Source organism: Carlito syrichta, unplaced genomic scaffold, assembly GCF_000164805.1.
Source record: "Carlito syrichta isolate Samal-C Ts95f unplaced genomic scaffold, Tarsius_syrichta-2.0.1 Scaffold78750, whole genome shotgun sequence".
Classification (NCBI taxonomy): Eukaryota; Metazoa; Chordata; class Mammalia; order Primates; family Tarsiidae; genus Carlito; species Carlito syrichta.
The window spans coordinates 283,215-307,875 of NW_007022846.1; the positions used below are offsets into that span (position 1 = coordinate 283,215).

General features: G+C 44.0%; 1 protein-coding gene and 2 pseudogenes across 2 annotated transcripts in view; all 3 read right to left on the reverse strand.

Moving 5' to 3' along the window:
- Positions 1-644: 644 nt before the first annotated feature.
- Positions 645-24,661, reverse strand: part of IL23R (interleukin 23 receptor) — a 64,459-nt gene continuing 40,442 nt past the window's right edge. The window contains exons 7-10 of the mRNA XM_008054442.1: positions 11,147-11,236; positions 7,682-7,784; positions 4,554-4,644; positions 645-1,292 (exon numbers count right to left, since the gene is read on the reverse strand). Of these exons, the coding sequence (XP_008052633.1) occupies positions 645-1,292; positions 4,554-4,644; positions 7,682-7,784; positions 11,147-11,236 (932 nt within the window). The remainder of the gene's footprint in view (positions 1,293-4,553; positions 4,645-7,681; positions 7,785-11,146; positions 11,237-24,661) is intronic.
- Positions 12,803-13,623, reverse strand: LOC103256604 (annotated as a pseudogene).
- LOC110595326 lies at positions 13,727-14,240 on the reverse strand (annotated as a pseudogene). Its single transcript, XR_002481752.1, has one exon. The product of XR_002481752.1 is annotated as a ribonuclease P protein subunit p14 pseudogene (transcript).

The window sequence follows — 24,661 nt, forward strand, 5'->3', positions numbered from 1 at the left end:
CAGGAGCCGGCTACCACACCCTGCTCTTTTTTTTTTTTTTTTTTTTTGAGTTGGAGTCTCACTCTGTCATCCAGACTGGAGTACAGAGGCCGCTCCCAGCCACTGCAGCCTCAACCTGCTGGGCTCCGGCGATCCTTCCACCTCAGCCTTCCGAGTAGCCGGAACTACAGGCGCGTGCTACCACGCCCGGATAATTTTTTGATTTATTGTAGAGATGAGGTCTCGCTGCCCAGGCAGGTCTCGAACCCGCGGGCTCAGATAATCCACTCACCTCAGCCTCCCAAAGGCGCGGGATTACAGGCTGAGCCACCGAGCCCGGCCTGCTCATTTTTGATGTATTGTAGAAACAAGGTCTCCCAAGTTGCCCGGGCTGGTCTCGAACCCACGGTCTCAGGCTATCCACATGCCTCAGCCTCCCAAAGTGCTGGGATGACAGGCTGAGCCACCAGACCCGGCCTATGCTTATCTTAAGGCCTAGCAATTCCACTCCTAGGTATTTACCCAAGAGAAGTAAAAATATGTGTCCACATGAAGATGTATACATGGATTTTTTTAAAATGAGGCAGAATTCCATTTTTGTTGAGGGCAAGACCCAGCTTCCCATGGCAAGGCAGCGTTCCTGTATTGGTTTTGACCACATAGCTCTACTTTTCCAAGAGTGAAATGCTATTGAAGTGGCTTTCCAAAAAATTTTGGGGAAAGTAAGAATTAATAGATGGCAGTTCCTCATCCATGCTTCCCAAACAGGACACGAATTCATCAGGCAGCAGGGTCTGTTCCGGAATAGTTTCATTCTGGGAGTTGTTTTCCACAAGCATGGTGGCTTCTGCCTCCACTGAGTTTTGAATGCCAGGAGGACTATCTTCTTCTTGATTTAAAATGAGGCTGAACTCTTCAAGAAATAGTGTGTTGCTTGGTGGATTCATACCGGAGACAGAGAAAGCAAAATTAGTATACTTTTTCAACCTGAGATTCTTTCCCAGGTCAAAGGAATCCGCTAGTGGCTTAAGGGTCGAGGAAACTATGTCATCATCATTGCTGAGATGGTCTCCCTCAGGGAGGAAACGTGACCCCTGGGGCTTATACCCAGTGTTGAGATCAGGAATATACACGACTGTAGTGTCGACGCAGAGTGACTTCTGCACAGAGTCACTTGTCTGCAGGGATCCTGGATTCTCCTTGTGGTCAGTGGGCTTCGGTTCTGGGAGGAGAATTTCTGTTATCTCTGTAATCATCGGATCAACATAGAGGACCCGTTCACTGGAATTATTATTCACAAGTTCACTTTTTTCCTAGAAAAAAAAAAAAGATTGCTTTATTTTACAAAAGGCATTCAAAGGGGCCAATAGAATTTGAATTGTAGTCTCACTCTGTTGCCCAGGCTGGAGTGCGTTGTCATGGTCCTGGCCAATGTAGCCTCAACCTGCCAGGCTCAGGCAAATCCTTGTGCCTCAGCCATTCCAGATAATTGAATAGGCACTAGAATTTTGCTTTCTCTCAACTTTTCCTTTCCCACTTTTTTTTTTTTTTTTTGGAGTTGGAGTCTCACTCTGTCGCCCAGTCTGGAGGGCAGTGGCACGCTCACAGCCACCGCAGCCTCGACCTGTTGGGCTCCAGTGATCCTTCTGCCTCAGCCTTCCAAGTAGCTGGAGCTACAGGTGCAGGCCACTATGCCCAGCTGTTTTTTTTTTTTTTTATTGTAGAGATGAGGTTTCGCCAAGTTGCCCAGGTTATTTTCAAATCACAGGTTCAGGCAATTCGCTCCCTAGGCCTCCCAATGTGCTAGGATTACAGGTTTGAGCCACCACGCCTGGCCTTCTCACATTCTTTATCTTTCCATATGGTCTCCTTCTTTTGTTATCAGCTCACTTTCTAATCTTTATTAAATTCTCTCATGAGGAGACTGAAGTAAAGGAATAATACAAATAATTTGGGATTTTGTTTGTTTGTTTTTAATTGAGTTAGGATCTCATTCTGTCAGTCAGGCTAGAGTGCAGTGACATGATCACAGCTCACCACAGCTTTGACCTCCTAGACTCAGGTGGTCCTCCCATCTCAACTTCCTGAGTAGCTAGAACTACAGGTGCACACCACCATACCCAGCTAATTGATATTTTTTGTGAATATTATTTTCACTACATTTCTTAGGCTGGTCTTGAACTTCTGGGCTCAAGAAATCCTCTCACCTCAGCCTCTCAAAGTCCTGGGATCACAGGTGTGAGCCACCACACCTAGCAATAATTCACGTCTTAAGCACATTTCTTGGTTTAAAAGTTGTAAAGAGAAAAGATGAGTCTTGCATATTAACTTGCATATTTGTCTTTTAAAAGTTGGTCTTTGGGATCAGGCTTGGTGACTTAAGCCTATAATCCCAGGACTTTGGGAGACTGAGGTGAGAGAATTTCCTGGGTCCAAGGGTTTGAGACCAGCCTGGGCAACATGGTGAGACTTTGTCTCTACAATAAATCAAAAAAATTAGCTGGGTGTGGTAGCATGTGCTAGTAGTTCTGGTTACTTGGAAGGCTGAGGCAGAAGGATTTGCCTGAGCCTGGCAGGTTGAGGCTGCATTGGCCGGGACCATGACAGCGCACTCCAGCCTGGGCAACAGAGTGAGACTCTAATTCAAAAAAATAAAATAAAATAAAAGTTGGTTTTTGGAAGATGTTGGAATATTTCTTAATATTATGGAGCCTTATCACTAGAAAATACTTTTTTGCTTAAATTTAAAAAAAAGAGTGGAGAAGAATCCTATTTTACCTACATAACGAGAATGAGGTTGTGCTAAGTGCTGGGTATACACCTACTCACCATGCAGACATGTTTGCAATGATCAGGAAGGCAGATGAAGGTTTTAGTTTGATGGCTTTTCCAGACAAGAAATGGACTTGAGACTTCCAGCTGATGACTGACATCCCAGGGCAAATAACTCTCACCCAACATAATTATTGTAAAATCATAACCACCTGTTATGGACTGAATGTTTGTTCTCCCACCCACCATTTGGATGTTGCAGCCAGTGCCATGCTATTTAGAGGTAGGGCTTGTGGGAGGTAACTGGGTCTTGAGGGAGGAGCCCTCCTGAATGAGACCAGTGAAGAAGAGACAGGAGAGAGCTGATTCCTCTCTCTGCCACATGAGAAGGCAGCTGTCCGCAAGAGAAGCCTCATCAGGAACTGAGTTGGCTGGCTCCTTGGTTTTGGACTTCCCAGCCCCCAGAACTGTGAGAAAAAAATGTTTGTTGTTTAGCCCACTCTGCCTTTGGTATCCTGGCACAGCAGCTCAAGCAGCCTAAGATGCCATTCCTTAGTGTCTTGGGCAGACGACAAAACCTTATCTGAAGGAAGCCCTAAGATTCCCCTCCAATTCTGGGAGCCCGGAATAGGAAGGGAGTTTGACAGAGAGGAGGATCTTGAATTAAGCAGCGTGAATTGTCATTCCAACTCTCTCCAGGCCCAGCCTCCCCGGGGAACTTGCCAGGTTTGGGCAAGACCAGCATGTTGGGTGTCACTTCATGAAAGAGCTTGACATGAGGAGCGGGTGGAGTGACACCGGAATGGTGAGAGGGATCAGATCACAGACAGTCTTGTGTTAGGGAACTCACGGTTCTGCTGACCAGTGATTTTCAAACCTGATTTTTTTTAGCCTAGCCCTTTGTTCAAATAATATGAAATTGGGGAGAGTTGATTAGCGGGCTTGCCAGAGCCTCCAACAGCACCACTTCTGTTTGTTTCCTACCCAGCATGCTGTTCTCACACCGTGCCTTTGCTCCTGCTGTCCCCTCGACTTTGAATGCTCTGTCTCCTGAGCAACTCCACACTTCAGCCTGTTTCCTCGCTACCCCATCACGTGCTTGGGTTCATTGCTGTCATTGCACTGATGTCTCTGCACCGCAGTGTTTAGATGAAACGTCCGTCCCTCCGACTGGGTTTTGAGCCCCTGTCAGCCAAGCCCGAGGGCCAGAAAGTAGCAGGAATGCACAGGGCTGACTTTCCCCTTCTTCATAGCCAGCAAAGTCTCCTATGTCCTTGAGTCTTCACGGTACGTTCCCTTGTCTTTGCCAGATGGAAGCCTGACCCGCCCTGGGGACACCATCTTTCACAGACTTCTCAAGCTGTCTCTCATGCTGTTGTGTCTACAGAGGGAAGTGGTGCCCTCCTGGGCCTCCACATGCGTCTCCAGCTCATAGAAACCAGAGCCCCTCGGTGTCCTGGAGGCTTGTCCCATTGTTCTTTTCTCTCCTCCCCTCTTTGTCCCTAAAGATGACTACCCATTGCTTGGTCATCAGGTGGCTCTTGCACCTGGCCCACAAGTCTTCCCCTCTGTTTTTCTCTTTTTAATAGCACTGTTTCCTTCTTCTCTGTCTTCTTCCCCAACTCCATTCTCTTACCTCTTTTAAGCAGGGTTTGAAAGAAGGACAATATTGTTTTTACATGTGCATATACAACAGTGTTAATATGTATACACATTTATTTGAATGGAAATTCTATTCTAATGTTAGTCTGCACCCCTGGTCTCAGCTGACACTCAGTTTTTGTTTAACTGTCTTTGGTTACCTGTAGCATCTTCACAACATGACTGTTTCCCATATTAGGAATGTCTTCATAAAGCCACTTTGGTATTAGCAGTAAGATTCTTCTTTTAATTCTGAAAACAAAATGACATGTTAGAAGAAGCACATTACTTTAGGATGGGTGCAGGCAATCATGTAGGAGATTAGGAAGTCAAGTAGAATAGAATGCAGAAACAAAATAAAGCTTCCCGATGTAGGAGCTGAGGTTTCATCTCCTACTTACAGAAAGTAAAATGGAAAATCGATTCAATATCTGTTCAGATTTCCTTCTTTTCTCTACTGCTTTTCTTCTTTCTAATGAGCAGGAATATTTCAAAACACTCACACTAGATTCAAGATAAGTAGGAGAACCACCCTGGCAGTGAAACTGGGAACATGTTTTTTAAAAAAGCCAGCCATTATAAGCAGAAGATGTCAGTGTGGGAAAGTCTGAACAACTTAAGGGGTATTTTATAAAACTTTCCAAGATGACCGTAACTACAGAATATTAAATAAAAGAATGTTACATAGTGAAACCCCACAATTTAAGCTCCTCTAATTCTGGATTTTGTAATTATTCCCAGTAGGGTCACAATGACAGTGGCGGTTCCAGACTTTCTCTGTGTGGATAGAGAAAGAGGCTGGAGACCTTGCCGTGCGGTTGTGTGGCACAGTGAAAACTGGCGTCACTCAGGCTGTGGGCTTATTGAGGACCACTGGAGTGAGGCCGTGGAAGGAAGAGCCAAGAACACCCACTTTCTGCCCCAAACTACCTGTTAGCACTGCCGTTGTGTTGGAAAATACTTTCTGCATTGACAGTACAAATTGTTCTGGGCGGATAGGATGTACCAAGAAAGTAGAGGAGTTACACTCAGCTCAGGCATATTTTTACATGGTAACGACAGGCCTGTTAACAACAGAGCAGGGTTTATTTGTTTAAACGGGTTCTCTAAGGACTTTTACTGAGGAACAATCAAAATGGCTGAGTAAACTTTGGTGGCCCATTTTAATCTTGGACTTCAGGGTAAAAATAATTCCTTTACACATATTTATACAGTATTTTATAATTCAGTCTTTGTTTACTAATTCACACTCTATGTTTAAAAGTAGCAAATTCATGCTGTTGGAGTAAAGTTTTGCTACAGCATGCTGATACAGGGCAAGCATATTCATAGATATTTATTTGCTCTTGGTTTCAGTATATTTAAGATGTTTGCCCTCTGTTGTTCAGTTCTGTGTCTGAGTAAGGTCTTATAAGTAATGGATAGTTATATTAAATAGCAGTATCTGCTCATATCTAAAATATATACTGGAATTATCTCTTGTTTTACCTTTTTTTAAAAATAAATTAGCAAAGAATTGCCCTTTTTCTTATTCATTGGTACCAACTGAAAGGTTTTTTTTTAGGTTATTCTTAGTTACAAACTTAAAATTTCACACTAACTAGGACATCTTTGGATAATAACACAAATATTAATATTTTTATGGGCTGTTAATTTGAACTTATGATATCTGAAGGGACTTTATAATCAAGTATATTTTAAAACAACCTAAAATAAAATCCCATGTTAGTTTGCTGACCTCAGGAGAGTATTAGGGTATGTTTATTAATGTGTAACTTTTAAGTTCTGGGGAAGAAGCCTATGAAGATAAGAAATCTTTAGTGCACTTAGAACAGCACATTTAAAATCTTTCTACAGCGTTTTGATTATAAATTGAAAGGAAAGATGATCTCATGGAGTAAGTGACAGCAAGTAACAGAAACTCAGGGCCAATTTGGCAAAGAACATTCCTGTGTGTCAAAATGTGAGCATAATTACACATACTGGGGGACTGCCCGAGCAAACAACCCCAGCCTATCCACAAATTAGAAATACCCAGGGCACCCCGCAAACTTAGAAAATCAAAGGCCTTGCTCCTCTCAAAGTCTCATGTTCAATACCTAGGCGCATTACTAATACCATTATTGGGGGAAACTGATCGAAGGAGGCCAAGAAGATGGGGCTTTGGGACTGGATGCTGAAGCACGACTGGTACCAAAGGGACAACACTCAAACACTGCCACACCTCACATGGATTCGAGCACATGTGTTTGGTTGGTATCCAAGGCAGGTTATGACTGAACCACCCTGAAAAATCCAGGCACTGCAGGTAAGTCTGAGGCACAATGGAAGAGGCTGTGTAGTAAAGGAGAGAGCATGGGTTTTGAACATCAGCTGGGTCTGGACTCGCGGCTTAGTGCTCAGGGACCTTCAGCTGAGAACTCAGCCTCTCTAAACCTTACTCAAGTCATCAGTAAAATAGGCCAGGAAGCTTTTTAGGCAGGGTCCTTTTGAGGATCAAATGAATGACATCTACAAAGAGCTTGGCACAGGGGGATACTCATTAAACATCATTCCTTTTATTTTCCTTTTCTGAATAAGCATGTTAACAGATTTTTCTAGTAAATAATTGAAGTCACTACATTTTCCTGATACATAGATATATATAGATGCATATATGTACATATAAACATATATGAGGGGGACCCAAAAAAAACCGGAATTATCTTTTGGAGGGCAGGCCCTTTGCAGCACAGGTTTCCCCTGCTAGGTATGTGATCTAGAGATTCACTGACTCAGTGAACCAGCTAGTGTTGTTGTGAGAGGCTGTCTTCAGCTTCAATGAAATTTTTTTTTTTTTTTTTGGAGATTCTTTCAACACATTTGTCCATTTCATGAGGGGTGATTTACGAGTTCACCTGCCCACCTCACGCTGAGTTTTTGACCGAAACGGCATGACCCCTGTGCTCTGCCTTCCCTTTTTACCCAGTCTCACTCTGAGTCACTTTTTTTGTTTCCCTGGAGGAAGAAAGTCCTCAAAGGGAAATGTTTTGCGGATGTGGAAGAGGTGAAACAAAAAACAACAGAAGTACTGAAAGGCATCAAAATCGAAGAGTTCAGAAATGGTTTTGAGCCGTGGAAAAAGTATCTCAATAGGTGTATTGCATCAAACAGAGAGTACTTGGAAGGCGACTGAAGTTTACACATGTAAGAATAAATATGCAATTTCTTACCAATAAATTCCATTTTTTGGAGGGACTCCCTTCATATACGATCTAAATTAGAAAACAGAAACTCTACAAAAACCTACCCAGCTCGGAGCGATCTGTTGAATATCCCAATCAAAGAAAGAATTGACAACATGACAGCAAAGATGACCATTCCCAATAAGAGTCCAATGTCTTCCCTGTTGTCTAATGAAAGGAAAGAAAAATTATTTTAACCAATCATGAGTGTTTGTGTGATGCCAGAATGACCTATCTCTCTCTTCTGCTCAAAGCAAAGGCCTCAGAGAAGGGGCTGGGGAAGCAAAACTAACCTTTGCGTGAGGCTGTGGAGTGATGGCCCCTCCAAACAGCACGACTGTCCCAGGAACCAACCTTCTGTTTGAGAAAATTGGGCTACATGTCTGATGTCAATGGGTTTCTAGAAATGTATCTCCAGCAAAAAATGTGGTCAGCTTATGCATGCAAATTTTATGTAGATACTCTGAGCGATGAGTCACATTTGGCTTGTCTGACACAGGTGAGAATCCTCAACCACATGTAACAGGGTCTAAAGTTGGCCACAATCACAATGGAGGTTTTTAGTTTCTTAGCCTTTGCGTGAGACGGAACATGTGCAACTCATGAATTTTTCATGCCTAGAACGGACCACCACTCTACACAGAACACGGTACAAGAGGGACCTGAAAAAACCCGGATTACCTTTGGGAGGCAGGCCCCTTGTAGTCCAGGCTTCCCCCACTAGGTAAGTATTCTAGGCACCCATCGGCATCAGGGGACCAGCGAGCATTGTGAGGGGCTGCGTTCGGCTTCAGGGAACTTTTGCTGGAGACTCGTTCAACACATTCGCCCATTTCATGATGAGGGATTTGCTAGCGCAGCTGCCCACACCATGCTGTGCTCAGCAGTTTTGACCAAAAAAGGCACGGTCTCCAGACCCCATCCTCCCTATTCACCCAATCTCGCTCCAAACCACATTTTTTTGTTGTTGTCATTGCCCTGGATTTAAAAAAAAGTCCTCAAAGGAAAACACTTTGCCGATGTGGAAGAAGTGAAACAAAAAACGGCAGGAGCACCAAAAGGCATCAAAATCGACGAGTTCAAAAACCGTTTTGAGCTGTAGACAAATTGTCTCGATAGACGTATTGCATCAGAGAGCCCTTTGAAAGGTGACAAGTTTAAATGTGGAAGAATAAATACACAATTTTTTATAAATAAATTCCAGGTTTTTTAGGTCCCCCTCGTATGTTAAAAGAAAAAAATAAAAATTGTCGTGTATCTTGCACTCGCACTTATTTTAGAAACAATGCTTTTCTTGCATTTTGAAGTTGAAATCTTTCAATCATTAACATAATTTATTCGGTATGTATTAGCCACCAGGCTCATTACATTTTCTCCCTGGTACATGAAAAATCTTCTTTTCTTTCTTTCTTTCTTCCTTCCTTCCTTCCTTCCTTTCTTTCTTTTTCTCCGCTCCCCCCGCCAACATTTCTTTCGTTTTTTGAGTTGGTATCTCACTCTGTTGCCCAGGCTGAAGTGTGCAGTGACACAGTCATGGCTCACTGCAGCCTTGACCTGCTGGGCTCAGGTGATCCTTCCAACTCAGTCTTCCGAATAGCTGGGGCTACAGGCGCATGCCACCATGCCTGGCTAATTTTATTTATTTATTGTAGAGATGAGGTTGCGCCAAGTTTCCCAGGCTGGTCTCAAACTCCTGAGCTCAGGCAGTCCTCTGGCCTTGGCCTCCCAAAATGCTGGGATTACAGGTGTGAGCCACTGCACCAGCCTGAGAGACTTCATTTTTAATATAGAAGATCATCGAGACACGACATCACGCTGGAATTTTTTCTAGAGTCTCGTGCTGAGGGTTGCCCTTCCTTCCATCCTCCTCCCTCCCTCCCTCCCTTCCATGTGTGTCTGTTGGATACTCACCATGTGGCAGACACTGCCTTTGCCCCACGCTGGCTATTCCCCATACCCTTGGGGGTCTCCAGGCCACCTGCCCCTCTCCCAAAACAGTCAGCGGGCAGGGGCCTGGAGCAGCTTTAACTCACTCCATAATCCCAATGGGACATGCAATTAATGCTTTCCTGAGGCGCTACTGCTCGGTATTTCAAGCAACTGACAGGGAGTGCTGGCTGCCACACCCTCTCGGTCGTTCGTTATGCCCAGAGGAGGACAGTCCCCAGATTAACATGATGCTGGACAAAGGGGTCTAAGGAATAGCACAGAGTGACCAAGAGCCTGGCCTGAGATACCCCGGTTCGAATTGAACCCATCTCTTATCAGCTCTGTGACCTTGGGGCATAAATTGAGTTGGAGTCTCACTCTGTCGCCCAGACTGGAGTGCAGTGGCCGCTCCCGGCCACCGCAGTCTCGACCTGCTGGGCTCCGGTGATCCTTCCGCTTCAGCCTTCCGAGTAGCCGGAATTACAGGCATGCGCTACCACGCCCGGCTGATTTTTTGATTTATTGTAGACATGAGGTCTCGCTGCCCAGGCGGGTCTCAAACCCGCGGGCTCAGGCAATCCACTCACCTCAGCCTCCCAAAGGTGCGGGATTCCAGGCTGAGCCACAGAGCCCGGCTTCTTGTTTCTTTATAACACTTCACTATCACCTGACTTTTCTTACTGGTTCTTTTTTTTTTTTTGACTTAGGATCTCACTCTGTCACCCAGGCTGGAGTGCAGTGACACAATCATAGCTCACCACAACCTCAACCTCCTGAGCTCAGGTGATTTTCCCACATCCACTTCTAAAGTAGCTGGGACTACAGGCACATGCCATCACACCGGGCTAATTCTTTTATTTTTTGTAGAGATGAGGTCTCACTATGTTGCCCTGGCTGGTCTTGATCTCCTGGGCTCAAGCAATCCTCCTGCCTCCACCTCCCAAAGTGCTGGGATTTATAGGTGTGAGTCATCACGCCCGGTCACTAATATTTTTTTTTAGAAAGGGGTTTTTGGGTCTTGAGTCTCAGCAACAATCGAAACGAATGAAATCAACCCAGGCTGGGCTGGGTGGCTCACGCCTATAATCCCAGCACTTTGGGAGGCTGAGGTGAGAGGATCGCCTGATCCCAGGGGTTCAAGACCAGCCTGGACAACTTGATGAGATTTCACCTCTACAATAGATCAAGAAAAATTAGCTGGGCCTGATGGCGCACACCTGTAGTTCTAGCTACTCGTAAGGCTGAAGTGGAAGGATCACCTGAGCCAGCAGGTAGAGGCTGCAGTGGCCGTGAACATGCCACTGCCCTCCATCCTGGGTGACAGAGTGAGACTCCAACTCAAAAAAAGAAAAAATAAAAAAAGAAAGCAACCCAAGGCAAAAGCTGGCAAAATTCACCTAAACCACTTCTTAAATACAATTTAAAGCAGATCTTTGTACCTTGTCAGTTATTTTTGTATGAAACACATGGAGCATATCTTATTATCCAGAAACGTATGCCTGACATATAATTTTTCAGTATAAAGGACTGAATTTCATTCCAGTATGAAGGATGATAGATTGCTAAAGACTACTCAGAAAGCCCAAGCAGCATTTTCTTACCAGAAGTAAGGTGTCCTTTAACAATGGAAGCAACTAGAAACCCAGAATTCTGAGTATCATGTTGGAATGAGTTCGGTGTGACCTGGGGAACTTAAGCAAACAGAAAAGAGTGTCAATTTCTTACTTTTTGCACTCAGGATGTCCAATTTCCTAAAACCGTCTCTTCCCTTGTTTAGAGTTGACTAAAGCAAACTGGAAACTTTATTAGGTTTGAAAGATGGAATAAAAACAAAGGCCTTTGAGTATCTTTTCTTCTTCTTAATTTTCTGGGTAAATCACAAAGGAAGAAACCTGCAAGGACAATTAAAAACTAGGGTTTGTCACACTTCAATGTGTGTCCACTAACTTCATGAAGCTTCTAGGCAGCAAATACCAAGGAGCTTTATTTCACTGAGCCAGAAAAATGCATGATCACAGGCCTCTGCCTGGTTCCTTCCAACAGATTGCATCCAGGTTTCCTTTAAGAGTTTCCAAGATGTGTCACTCTGCCTTTGCACACGCTTTGGGACGCTGTTCCTCTTCTCTTGGCACCCCATGTGAGGCCTAATTTTGATTAGCAGACACTTTGGGGTTGTAACCCAGGCTAGACTGTCATGAATGACTTTTCTCTGCTGGCAAGGATTCTGGCCGGCCCTGCCTAGTTAGAAGGGTTGTCAGGACGCTGCTAATGAAAGCTTCTGCCTGGGGTGAGGTGAGCAGCTTGACACCTACCTTGCTTTCAGCTTGAACTCAAAAGAATCCCGGTGCAGCCTTGCCCATCTCCTCCCTCCTGGTAATTAAAAACTGCCAGAGGTGACTCTAAGGACAAAATTCTCCCAGCTAACAGAGACATTTCTGAGGATGGTTTTAAACTCTTGTTCCCTAAGAGTGCCTCAAGCTGTATTTATTCAGTCATTCTTATTGCAGTGCTCAAGTTCTTCTTTTTAAAAATTTACGTATGGACATGTGTGGTGGCTCATGCCTGTAATCCCAGTGCCTTGGGAGGCCAAGACGAGAGGATTGCTTGGGGCCGGGAGTTCGAGACCAGCCTAGGCAACATAGTGAGACCCCCTTCTCTGCAGAAAACATTTCAAAAAATAAAAAAGTATACCCATTAAATTACCAGCAGCATTCTTCTCAGACCTGGAAACGATAATATGGGAATTCATATGGAAACATAAATGATTACAAATAGCCAAAACAATCCTCAGCAAAAAAAAAAAAGCAGGAGATATCACAGTCCCAGACTTTAACTTTATTATAAAGCTACAATAATCAAAACAGCATGGTATTGGTACAAGAACAGGCATATAGACTACTGGAACAGGATAGCGGTTCCAGAAGCAAAACCTCAATTTCTTTTTTTTTTTGTTGTTATCCAAATGCAAATTTATTTAGATTTGAAATCCTAAAGTAAAGTCTTTAGATAAATAATCTTCTAGTACTTTTTTAATTAAAAAAAAAACCTGGATGATGAAATCCTGCATATAGTCAAGTCTATGTGAAACGTAAGGCCAAACTGGAAAGTGGACATCTGAACATCACTTTATCTCCTCCCCTCCCCAAATGCAGGCTTCTCAGTCTATCAGCATTTCTGGTGAAAAGCAGCAATTCCTGTTTCCCTAGACACTTTTCAATAACAACAGCACAGGTATCTGAATTCACAATCCTGAAATTTCAGGATTTGGGAGCTTCTGGAACCATAACTTTAACTCAGCCTTCCATAACAGTCTTTTTACTTTCTATCACAGAACATGACACTGAAATAATAGCAATAAATTGCTTCAGTTTTTTCACTTCTGCAGAAGCTAAAGCAACTTCTCCAATATATAAAGGGGCTGGAAACTTAATTTCCTGGGAAAGCAATATGCAGCCTGGCCCAGGCATTTTAGTACCCAGGAGAGCTGAGATAAATCCATTGATCAAAACTCCATATACAATTGTCTTTCCAAACTTGGTGTGTTTTGCAAAGTCTTCATTTAAATGCAAAGGATTAGCCGGCTTGGTGGCTCAACCTGTAATCTCGCGCCTTTGGGAGGCTGAGGTGAGTGGATTGCCTGATCCCGTGGGTTCGAGACCCGCCTGGGCAGCGAGACCTCATCTCTACAATAAATCAAAAAATCAACCGGGCGTGGTAGCACATGCCTGTAATTCCAGCTACTTGAAAGGCTGAGGCGGAAGGATCGCCAGAGCCCAGCAGGTCGAGGCTGCGGTGGCCGGGAACGGCCACTGCACTCCAGTCTGGGCGACAGAGTGAGACTCCAACTCAAAATAAAATAAAATAAAATAAAATAATAAATGCAAAGGATTGACATCCCCTGTAAATTCTGAGAAGGTAGCCACATCCCTCTGCGTGAAGACCCTACTAAGTTCAGCTGGTCTCCAACTCTGATGTGCATATGCTCAAAGTGCTGCCAGATCAGCACTGGCTGGTTCAGGCAGACTCTCCTCTGAAGCCCACCCAACCAAAGGCGATGGCTGGAAACTATTGGGAACATCTTCACCACTTTCAAAGTTCAACAATAGGAGCTTCTGGCTTGCTTCAGGTTTCAAACATTCCTCCACTCTGAGGAGTATTTTTGGTGCCTTCGTGGTGTTTCTGAAATTGAAGACGACTCATTCAATCCAATGCTAGTTCCCTACTATTACCAGATAATGCAAGGAGAAATGGAGAAACCTGAATCACTCTGAAAGCACATTTTTTGCCTTTATAGGATCCTAATAGGGTCAAAGAGCTCCACAATTTGACAAGACCACTGCTACATATTCTCAAGATGGCTGACAAGTTCTTCTCTTCATAAGTTAGGACATCCAAAGGTAAGGCAGCATCAACCTCCCCAAACAGGTCTTTTAGGGCTGAAATAAGCAGCTGTTTAAACTGTGCAGCATTCAGTCCAACTCCACGATCTTGAAATTCTAGGCAGACTTTCATGTAGTGGTGCTCAGAAGGGTTTTTGTAAACTACTCTTTCATATGTGGCAGCTGGGGCAGGCATTATTTTCAATGCTGATCACACCTCGAGTCTGGCGCATGCAGCACGCTCAATGCATGGTCCCGTGGTCCTGTTCAGTCCTTGCAGTCACCTGCTGCGACCGAGATCACACGCCACACGGTATGGAGGTGTGTGGTCACTGCCCCCAAAACCTCAATTTCTAAACTAACTCATCTTCGACAAAACCTCTGCCACCAACCACTGGGGAAAGGAGGACCTATTCAGTAAATGGTGCTGGGAAAACTGGCTGACCACATGCAGAAGATTAAAACAAGACTCCTACCTGTCACCATACACAAAAGTCAACTCAAACTATAAGAACTTTAGAAAAATACAGGAGACACCCTTATGGAAATTGGAACTGGCAATCAATTCCTGATCAAAACCCCAAGTGCCCATGCCATAAGGGATAAGATAGACAGGTGGGACCTCATCAAACTGACAAGCTTCAGCAAAGCCAAAGAAACCATCAAGAGAGCAGGGAGACAGCCCGTAGAATGGGCAAAAAATGTTTGCCAACTGTATGTCTGACAAAGGCCTAGCATCTAGGATCTACAAGGGACTTAAACGTGCTGAAAACTAAAAAACAAACAGCCCCATGACAAATTGGGCAAAAGACATGAATAGACACTTCTCAAAAGAAGACATACGAGCAGCCAACAGATACATGAAAAAGTGCTCAGCCTCACTAATCATCGAAGAAATGCAAATTAAAACTACACTGTGATACCACCTAACTCCAATCAGGATGGCCATCATCAATAACTAAAAAAACAACAGATGCTGGAAAGGATGGGGGAGATGGGGAGGGAACGTTTCTGCACTGTTGGTGGGAGTGTAAACTAATACAACCTCTGTGGAAAACAGTGTGGCGATTCCGAAAAGATCGAAAAATCGACCTTCCATATGACCCCACAATCCACCTACTGGGGATTTACCCAGAAGAACTCAAATCACTCTATAAAAAAGATACCTGCACATGTATGTTTATTGCAGCATTGTTCACAGTAGTAAGAACATGGAACCAACCGTGCTGCCTATCAAAAGAGGACTGGGTTTACAAAATGGGATATACAGACTCAATGGACTATTACACAGCCATAAAGAAGGACAAAATTATGAACTCCATGCAACTTGGATGGACTAAAAGTCTATAATACTGAGTGATTTATCACAGAAACAAAGAACTGAGTATCACATGTTCTCACTCATAAGCAGACTTGAACAATTATCATAATACTATAAGAAAAGGACTGGCAGTAGCAGGAAACTGCAGGGGGCGGTGGTGAGGGAGGGGTGGTGAAGGAGGGAGGTGGGATTGGTTGTAGTGGGAATCTGCTGGGGGAGGGGAGCACACCTCATCAACAAGAGTACCTTCCTAATGAACATTTGTAATCCTAACCCTGAATTGTACCCCATATCCTTAAAATAAAAAATTAAAAGAGAAAAAAAGAAAAAATTATTAAAGAAAAAGATTGTCAGAAAATCCTGTTTACTTTTTTTTCTTTTTTCAAGTTGGAGTCTCACTCCGTTGCCCAGGCTGGAGTGCAATGGTATGCTCATGGCCACCCTACAAAAAAAAAAAAATATCCAAATAAAAAAATTTAGCTGGGTGTGGTGGCACACGCCTGTAGTCCCAGCTGCTTAGGAGGCTGAGGCAGAATGATTGCCCAGGAGGTCACACTTGTGTGTGTTGTGAGACATGATCATGCCACAGTACTCCAACTTGGGCAACAGAGTGAGACTCCAACTCTAAAAGAAAAAAAAAAAATGAAATAAGATCAGGCGTGATGGCTCACACCTGTAATCCTAACACTCTAGGAGGTGGAGGTGAGAGAGCTACCTGAGCCCAGGGGTTTCAGATTAGCCAGAGCAACTTGGCAAGCCCTCATCTCTACCATACATTTTTAAAAATTAGCCGGGCATGGTGGCATGGGCCTGTGCTTCCAGCTACTCGGAAGAATGAGGTAGAAAGAGCATCTGAGCTCAGCAGGTCAAGGCTGCAGTCGCTGTGAGTGTGCCACTGCATTCCAGCCTGGGAGACAGTGAGACTCCTACTCAAAAAACATCATAAAATAAAAGTTACTTTTGAAGGCAGAAATAAATCACAACTTGAGGCATCCCTAGTTGCCACCAAGATATCACAGGCTTGTGTAATGCGCAATGTGGCCCATGCAAGTTTCTTTGAGAAAAGGAGCACACATTTCCAAGGAAAGGGTTCTGTGGCTCTCTAGACATTTCTGGAAAAGGCTGAGCTAGGTGGGGGCATGGGCTTGATTGAAGGGTAGTTTCTTCCTTTTTTTGTGTGTGTTGGAGTCTCACTCCATCGCCCAGGCTGGAGGGCAATGGAACGCTCAAGGCCACTGCAGCCTCGAGCTGCTGGGCTCAGGTGATCCTTCTGCCTCAGCCTTTCAAGTAGCCGGAACTACAGGCGTGAGCCACCACACATGGCTAATTTTATTTATTTATTTATTGTAGAGACAAGGTCTCACCAAATTGCCCAGGCTGGTCTCGAACCCCTGGGCTCAGGCAATCCTCTTTCCTCGGCCTCCCAAAGTGCTGGGATTGCAGGCTGGAGCCACTGTGCCCGGCGAAGGGTGGTTTCTAAGAACAATGGCTAGGGGAATTTGGAAGATGGAAACACTGGAAAAGCCAAAAGTTATTTCCTGTGTTTTTATTCTGACTTCTCTCCAGCAAGAGGAAAATGTTTCACCGGGCATTGTGACAACTGGTAATTCTTTTTGGCTTCTCGGTGTTTCACTAAGTCTCCTTTGCTCCCTGAGTGTGTGGTTCCAGCAGACTCCAAGGGAAGAAGGTTGTGCCCTAATGGCCAACCGTCAGGTGTACCCAGCTAAAATGGTATTTGCATAGGCTGATGTTCACTCTCGGAGTGCCTGTAGTCCCAGGTTCTCGGGAGGCCGAGGTGGAAGGATTGCCCAAGCCCAGGAGGTCAAGGCTGCAGTGAGCCATGATTGTGCCACTGCACTCCAGTAGGGTGACAGAATGAGACTATCCACTCAAAGAAAAGCAACACAATTTCAGTATGGCAAAATCATAAGCTTACGGCATAGGTTGCTATAGTATTTTTGTTTTCACTTTCATTATTTTTAAATTAGTTTTTTAAAATTTAAAAGTAACACATGATGCTGCTGGCTTTTACTACAGGTTAATGTGATTCTGCTGTATAAACTACAGGCAGTTATTGACAAAGAAACTTTGTTCAGTTATTAATTTGCATCACATAGAAATAATTTTTATATCTGACTAGAGATTTGTAGCCCTAATAGAGAATAAATACAATCTTTCTTTAGAGTCTATTTGTTATCATAGTTTTAAATCAAGCAGGTACATTCATTTAAATTAGATTAAAGTTGCTTTTAAGCTTAATTATCAGAGAATTAAGCTTAAAATTATCAGAGAAATTTCACAAACAATCAGCTCTCTGAAGTAAGATCATTTATAAGCAAGACAGTCAGAAGAAATCTAGTCAATGGCAACTTTTTTTCTGAGGTGGAGTCTCACTCTGCTACCCAGCTGGAGAGCAGTGGCACGCTCACGGACACCGCAGCCTCGACCTGCTGGGCTCAGGTGATCCTTCTGCCTCAGCCTTCCAAGTAGCTGGAACTACAGGCATGTGCCACCATGCCTGGCTAATTTTTCTTGATTTATTGTAGAGATGAAGTCTCACCAAGTTGATCAGATTGGTCTCGAACCCCTGGGGACAAAATTTTTAAGCACAGGACAGCAAGGAAGCCTTTTAGCTTATATTTATACTGCCACCTAGTGGCGAGGTCATTTCTTTTAAAATCATACTTAACTTTTTTCATTATAAAACCAAGAATTAGTATAGAGAAAAATGTTTAGCAGGAAAAATAAGAAAGAGAAAAATAGAACCATTCTTAGCCCCATCCCTTTAATCCACCTGCTATTGGTGTTTTCTAGTTTTTCAAATATTTTAACATACAAAAGCATTCACAAACACAGAATGATGCTCACATACAGAGTCTTTATGCCTGAAAACCATGGTTTATATCAGCTCGAATTATCCATGTCTTGCTTAATGTACTCAGAAAACCTCACGATATTTTCATTATTTTTTCAGTGTCTGCAGTGTTAGGGATACAATGGGTTGTCCCTGCAACAGACTATTCAATGATGCTGATTACTCTCACGGGACATACTTGAATATACTCAAAAAACCCAAATCATCTTTAATTTGGGAAGAATTTTTACGTGATTCAGACACACTGACATTGAACTTTAGAATTAGTCTTACAGAAAACAATATGTCTATAGGGAACTTAGGGTGGTTTCGAACAAGAAATGTAGTTTCTTATTCTTGGCCAAAACTTAAAGCATAATAAAAGCACATTCTCTAGCCCACCGAAATACCAGGCTAAATTAATCCACTCTTCTCAAAAAGACCTGGTTTTGGTAATAATGTATTCCATCTGTTTCTTAAGGCCGCCAAGTCATCTCCTCAGCCCTTCTCTCTGCAGTTACCATGGGACAAAGTATGCTTGTTACTCTGTTTAAGCGATCATTTCATGAGTATTCATTATGCTGAAGGTAACATACTCGACTCTACATGCTTTCCATCATGTAATCCTCGCCACAAGCCAGGCATGTGGAAAACGCTCTTGTCCTCATTATGTGGATGAGGAAACAAAACGTAGAAAGGTTGAGTAACTTGCTCAAAGTCACCTAGATGGAGGCTGAAGGGTGGAAACTCCCACCCAGTCCCGGCCCGCAGTCTGTGCTGGTCACGGGCCCCATCAGTCAGTCACTTTACTTCCACAGCTGACGGCTCAGCGTGGGGCAGTGCAGGCAGGCCTACGAGAGGCCTTTCCCATGATGACACCTGGCATTGCTTCTCTGGGGGCTGCTCTCACAGGACTCCAGAGCCCACCATAGGGGACTGTGATAGGGCTGACCCATTAGCACAGATTCTTGGAATCTTCCAACCTAGAGTTATTTTATTCTTAAAACCAACTATTTTTGAGCTAGGTGTGATTGCTCCTGCCTAGAATCCCAGCTGTTTGGGAGGTTGAGCGGTATTATTCGGCCAAAGTGTATAGACAGCTATACCTTTGATTACTTGAGGCCAAGAGTTCAAGACCAGCCTGAGCAAAGTAGTGAGACCCCATTTCTAGGAAAAGAAAAAAAACGGTTGGGTATAGTGGCACATGCTTGCAGTCTCAGCTACTTGGGAGGATCCCTTGAACCTAGGAGTTCAAGGCTGCGGTGAGCTATGATCATGCCATGGCACTCCAGCCTGGGTGACAGAGCAAAACCCCATCTCTAAAAACAAAAACAAACAACTATTTTCCTTGATTATACATGCAATACCTGCTAATTATGGCGTGCTTAAAAAGTCTAGAAGAGTATAGAGAAGAAAATACGATTTTTTAAAGTCAGGACCTCACTGTCGCCCAGGCTGGAGTGCAGTGGCACCATCAAGACTCCCTGCAGCCTCAACATCCCAGGCTAAAAGCGATCTTCCTGCCTCAGTCTTCTGAGTAACTGAGACTACAGGCATGCACCACCACATCTGGCTGGTTTTTTCTTTTTCTTTTTTTTTTGTAAAGATGAGGTCTCACTATATTGCCCAGACTAGTCTCTAACTCCTGGGTCCAAGTGATCCTCCCACCTTGGTTTCCTGAAGTGTTGGGATTACAGGTGTGAGCCACCATGTCCAGCCAAAAAAAAAAAAACAAAAACAATTATTTGTTTATAAACTAAAAACTCATTTTTCAGTACATGTGAACAGACTTTTGTGTATCTGTACCCTGGTAGAAATCACACTCTTTAATAAATGTGTTGTCTTTTTCATTCGATATTACATAATGAACACTTCCCAATTTCATTACCATCGTTCAAAACACAACCATGGCCAGGTGCGGTGGCTCAAGCTTGTCATCCCAGCACTTTGGGAGATCAAGGCGAGAGGATTGCCTGAGACCAGAGGTTCGAGACCAGCCTGGGCAACTTGGTGAGACCTCATCTCTACAACAAATCAAAAAAATTGGCCGGGTGGGGTGGCTCACGCCTGTAGTTCCAGCTACTTGGAAGGTTGAGGTGGAAGGATTGCCTGAGCCCAGCAGGCTGAGGCTGCGGTGACTGGGAGCATGCCATTGCACTCCAGCCTGGGCGACAGAGTGAGACTCTGACTCCAAAAAAAATTTAATAAAAAAGCATAACCATACTATGGCTACTTAATATTTCATCCTGTTTTACCATATTTATTCAATCATATCCCTGTTGAGAAACTGTACAACTTGGTGGTGGCAAACACCAACAACAGTGGACTCAAACAAAACCCAGCCCAAGTGCTGGCTCCACCTCTGGAGTGACATGGCCCTAGGCAAATCGCTTCACCTCTTTCCGACTCCACTTCATTTGTAAAATTAGATAATGGTAGTGCTTTGCTCATGAAACTTGATGAGAGGGTCCATATCAAGCACTTAGTGTTATGTTTTACACAAAAAAACCTTAATAGGCATTAATTATTCTTACTATTTTATGATGTGCTTTTGGATAAATATCGTATGTAAACGTCCTTTCCGCATCTCTGATTAACTCTTAAGACTAGATTTCTACAAGCAAGTGGTATTATTCGGTCAAAGGGTATAGACATCTCTACGGTTTCCTTATTTACTTTTGCTTTTGCCAATCTTGGTGTCAAGGTCACACTAGACAAGGCCTACATCATGAGGCTTTGATCAGAGCTGATACGTGGAACTTTCTGGTTCTTTCTTTCTTCTTGGTTTCCTTCTTTCTTTTTCTGAGTCAGAGTCTCACTCTGACACCCAGGCTGGAGTGCAGTGGCACAATCACGGCTCACTGCAGCCTCAACCTCCTGGCCTCACGCAATCCTCCCACATTGGTCTCTTGAGTAGCTGGGATTGCAGGCACATGCCATCCTCCCCTGTTAAGTTTTTCAAGTTTTTGTAGAGATGAGGTCTCACTATGTCGCCCAGGCTGGGACTAGTCCTTTCTTTCAGAAGGTTCTAGATAGTCAAGAAAGAGCTAGAATATTCAAGATTCACTATGTATATATTATTTATTATTATCATTTTTTTTTAGTTAGAGTCTCACTACATTGCCCAAGACTGGAGTGCAGTAGCATGCTCATGGCCACCCAGTGTTGATCTGCTGGACTCAGGCGATTCTTCCACCTCAGCCTTCCAAGTAGTCAGAACTACAGGCACGCGCTGCCATGCCTGGCTAATTTTTGTTTGTTTGTTATAGAGACGAGGTCTAGACAAGTTGCCCAGGCTGATCTCAAACACGTGGGCTCAGGCAATCCTCTCGCCTCGGCCCCCCAAAGTGCTGGGATTATAGGTTTGAGCCACTGCGCCCTGCCTACTTTTTTTATTATTACAATTTTTTTCCTCTCTTTTATTTTTTCTAAAACACAAATATCTCCCTTTGGTTTCTCTCCTTCTAACCTTCTTCTAATAATTCAGCTGTTTCACAGCATTTAAGCACTATCTCCCCAGGCAAGGCCAATCTAGCTCTGTGGTTGGAATTCAATATTATGGGACCAAGGGCAAAGATCTGACCATGGCCCATGTCAATTAGCAAGATAAGGACAATGGCCACATATATAAAATAAACCTCAGAAGCCCAGGGCAGAGAAAAACTATGTGTCAGAATACCTTGAAAAACAAGTCAAGCAATGAATCATTTATGAATTAGTTGACGGATTTGTGTCATCAGGGTATAATAAGGACAGCAAGGTGCACACAGACACATTCAAGGGATGACTTCTTTCCTACATTCCTAGACTGCAAGCGGTCGGTGCTAGGGAGAAGAAGGTAAGAAACTTACATATGGCAACTAGGTCGCTCAAGAGAAAGAATAAGGGGAGGAAAAGGCAGAAGCAGCAGTCACTCGGGAAGTCTTCCCACGTGACACAAACCACCCAGAGACGAAGGTCTGACCTCAAAGTGCCGCAAAGCTCTACATGCAGGACTGGGAAGCTCCCCAGTTGCCCTGTGGCCAAAGACTTTCCCAAAGCGTGACCTTGCTCGCAGGCCCAGCATGTCCCTGAGTCTGAGTACGTGGGCATCTGCCGTGTTTGTGTTGTCCGGAATGAGGACACACTTCTCCATGGCACCTTAGGAAGGTAAGAGGCAGGGTGGGCCACAAGCTAGGGGATCAGATGCCCTGTCCTCCCATCAGATGCCCTGTCCTCTGACTCTCAGACTTTGAATGTGGACAGGGTGACATGTAGCTGCAGGAAGCCACGTAGAACCCATGTGGGTACAGTCGCTGTCACCAGAGTCTAGGGAGAGCAGCACCCGTGGAAGAGGAGACAGGGCATTGGAGGTTAAACTGATCACCAATGCCAGTGGTTTAATCAATCTTGCCTATGTAATGAAGCCTCCATAAGAATCCCAAAGGACTGGGTTCTGGGAGCTGCCCGATAGCTGAACACATGGCAGTTCCTGGAGGGTGGCACGCCCAGGAAGGCACGTAAACTTGTGCGCTTTCACACACCCCTGGCCCTATGCCTCTCGTCCATCTGGGTGTTCATCTGCACCCTTTGCAACAACACCCTTATGTCTTATCCTTTGACAACAACCACCACTTACCAACAAACGTAAGCTAAGTGTTTTCCTGGGTTCTGTGACCTGTCCTAACAAATTGATTGAACCCAAACAAGGGGTCTTGGAAACCCCAATTTATAGCTGATTGCACAGAAATATAGGTGACAACTTGAGATTAGCATCTTAAGTAGGGGGCAGTCTTGAGGGGCCAAGCTCTCACCCTGTGGGATGGGATCCGACCCTACCTCCAGCTGATGTTCCACCAGAATCCACCAGAGAACCAGTTGCTGCTGGGGAAAAATTCCCAGACCCCACTGAAGTGATATGTGTTTTGAAAGTACTAAACTGAGTTTGTTCGTTCTACTCAGTTACCTTAGAAGACAAAAGGGACCTGAGAGGGAGTTGTGATCCCAGATTACATGGGTGAAGTCAGTCAGATCACAAGGGTTCTTAGAAGAAGAAGGCAGGAGGATGGAAGTCAGAGGAAGAGACCAAAGATGCTAAGCTTTGCCGATGGAGGATGGAGCCATGAGCCAAGAAATGCATGCAGCCTCCAGAATCAGAAAGGGGCCCGTAGACTCCAGAAAGACATGACCCCATGGAACCCTTGATTTCAGTGCAGCAATACTGATTTTTGACTTCTCACCTCCAGAACTGTAAGGTAATAAATCTTTGTTGTTTTAAGTTATCAAGTTTGTGATAATTTGTTATAGCAGCAATAGGAAACTAATACAGGAGTTTATTACTTTTTCATGAAAAAGTCATAATTTTTACTCTCTATTAATGGATTGTGGAATTCTTCTGAGTTGTTGTCTATTCTTTAAAAACTTAGTGGTTTACTGGGGGCAGGAGCTGAAGAAGATTAAATAAACCTGAAAGAAAAGTCTAAAGTGACTAGTATAGCAAGGCACACTGTGTGTGTCTGTTTAACACAGGTTAGTAACCAAGAGTCAATAAATTTATAATCCATCTCTAGATGGATGAATCATAACTCTCTAATTACAAGTAACAGCATTTTTGAAAAATACTTTCTGCATGTCACCATCCAATTTGCTTTACATTTAATATTACTTATATTTAGTTCCATCGACATAATATTTGTTTTTTCCCTTTTAGTCAGTGAAAGTCCTGAAAAATTCTTGAGAGTCTTCAAGGAGGCACTGGTCATGCAACAACCAGTACCGTCTTGTGAGAACAAAGTAACACGCTGTTTAATGTCTTGCTCATACTTGCCTTCCTCTGGAACATTGTCCAAAAAAGAATAATACGGTTTCTCTGGTAAACTTTTCTACGGCAAGTAGCTATTCAGACAAGTTAGTTAGTCATCATGGAAGGTGACTGCCCTTCCCTCAGGCCTCTAACTTGTCATTAAAGGGATTTTCTTCATTAAAAAGGGATCCATATTATGGTGCAAAATTGAAAAAGACTCCTGACTTTTCTGTTTCACCCTCTCTGTTTCACCTTTTTTACGTCGCTGGTAGAACATTTAGAGAACTGGCTTGCACATTTCAGTGCAGATTTTATTGTTTGATTTTGGTTTTTGGTTTTTTGAATTGAGGTCTCACTCTGTGGCCCAGGGTGCAGTATGGTGGTGTGATCACAGCTCACTGTAGCCTCGACCTCCTGGGCTCAGGTGAGCTTCACTCCTCAGCCTCCTGAATAGTTGAGACTACAGGCACATGCCACCACACCTGGCTAACTCTTTGATTTTTTGTAGAAACGAGGACTCACTTTGTTGTCCAGGTTGGTCTTAAACTCCCGGGCTCAAGTAATCCTTCTGCCTTGGCCTCCCAAAGTGCTGGGTTTACACTCATGAGCCACCACACCTGGCCTCAGTGTTGGTTTTCTACACTGGCAAATTAATCTTCCCCTCTTTGGGGCTCTTTCTGCACTGTGGAAAGAGCCCAGGACTGCAGTGGCTGTCAAGGTTGGCAGGTTAGAGGCTCCAGCCTCAGCTGGATCCCTCAGCGGTTCTCAGGGTCTCAGATG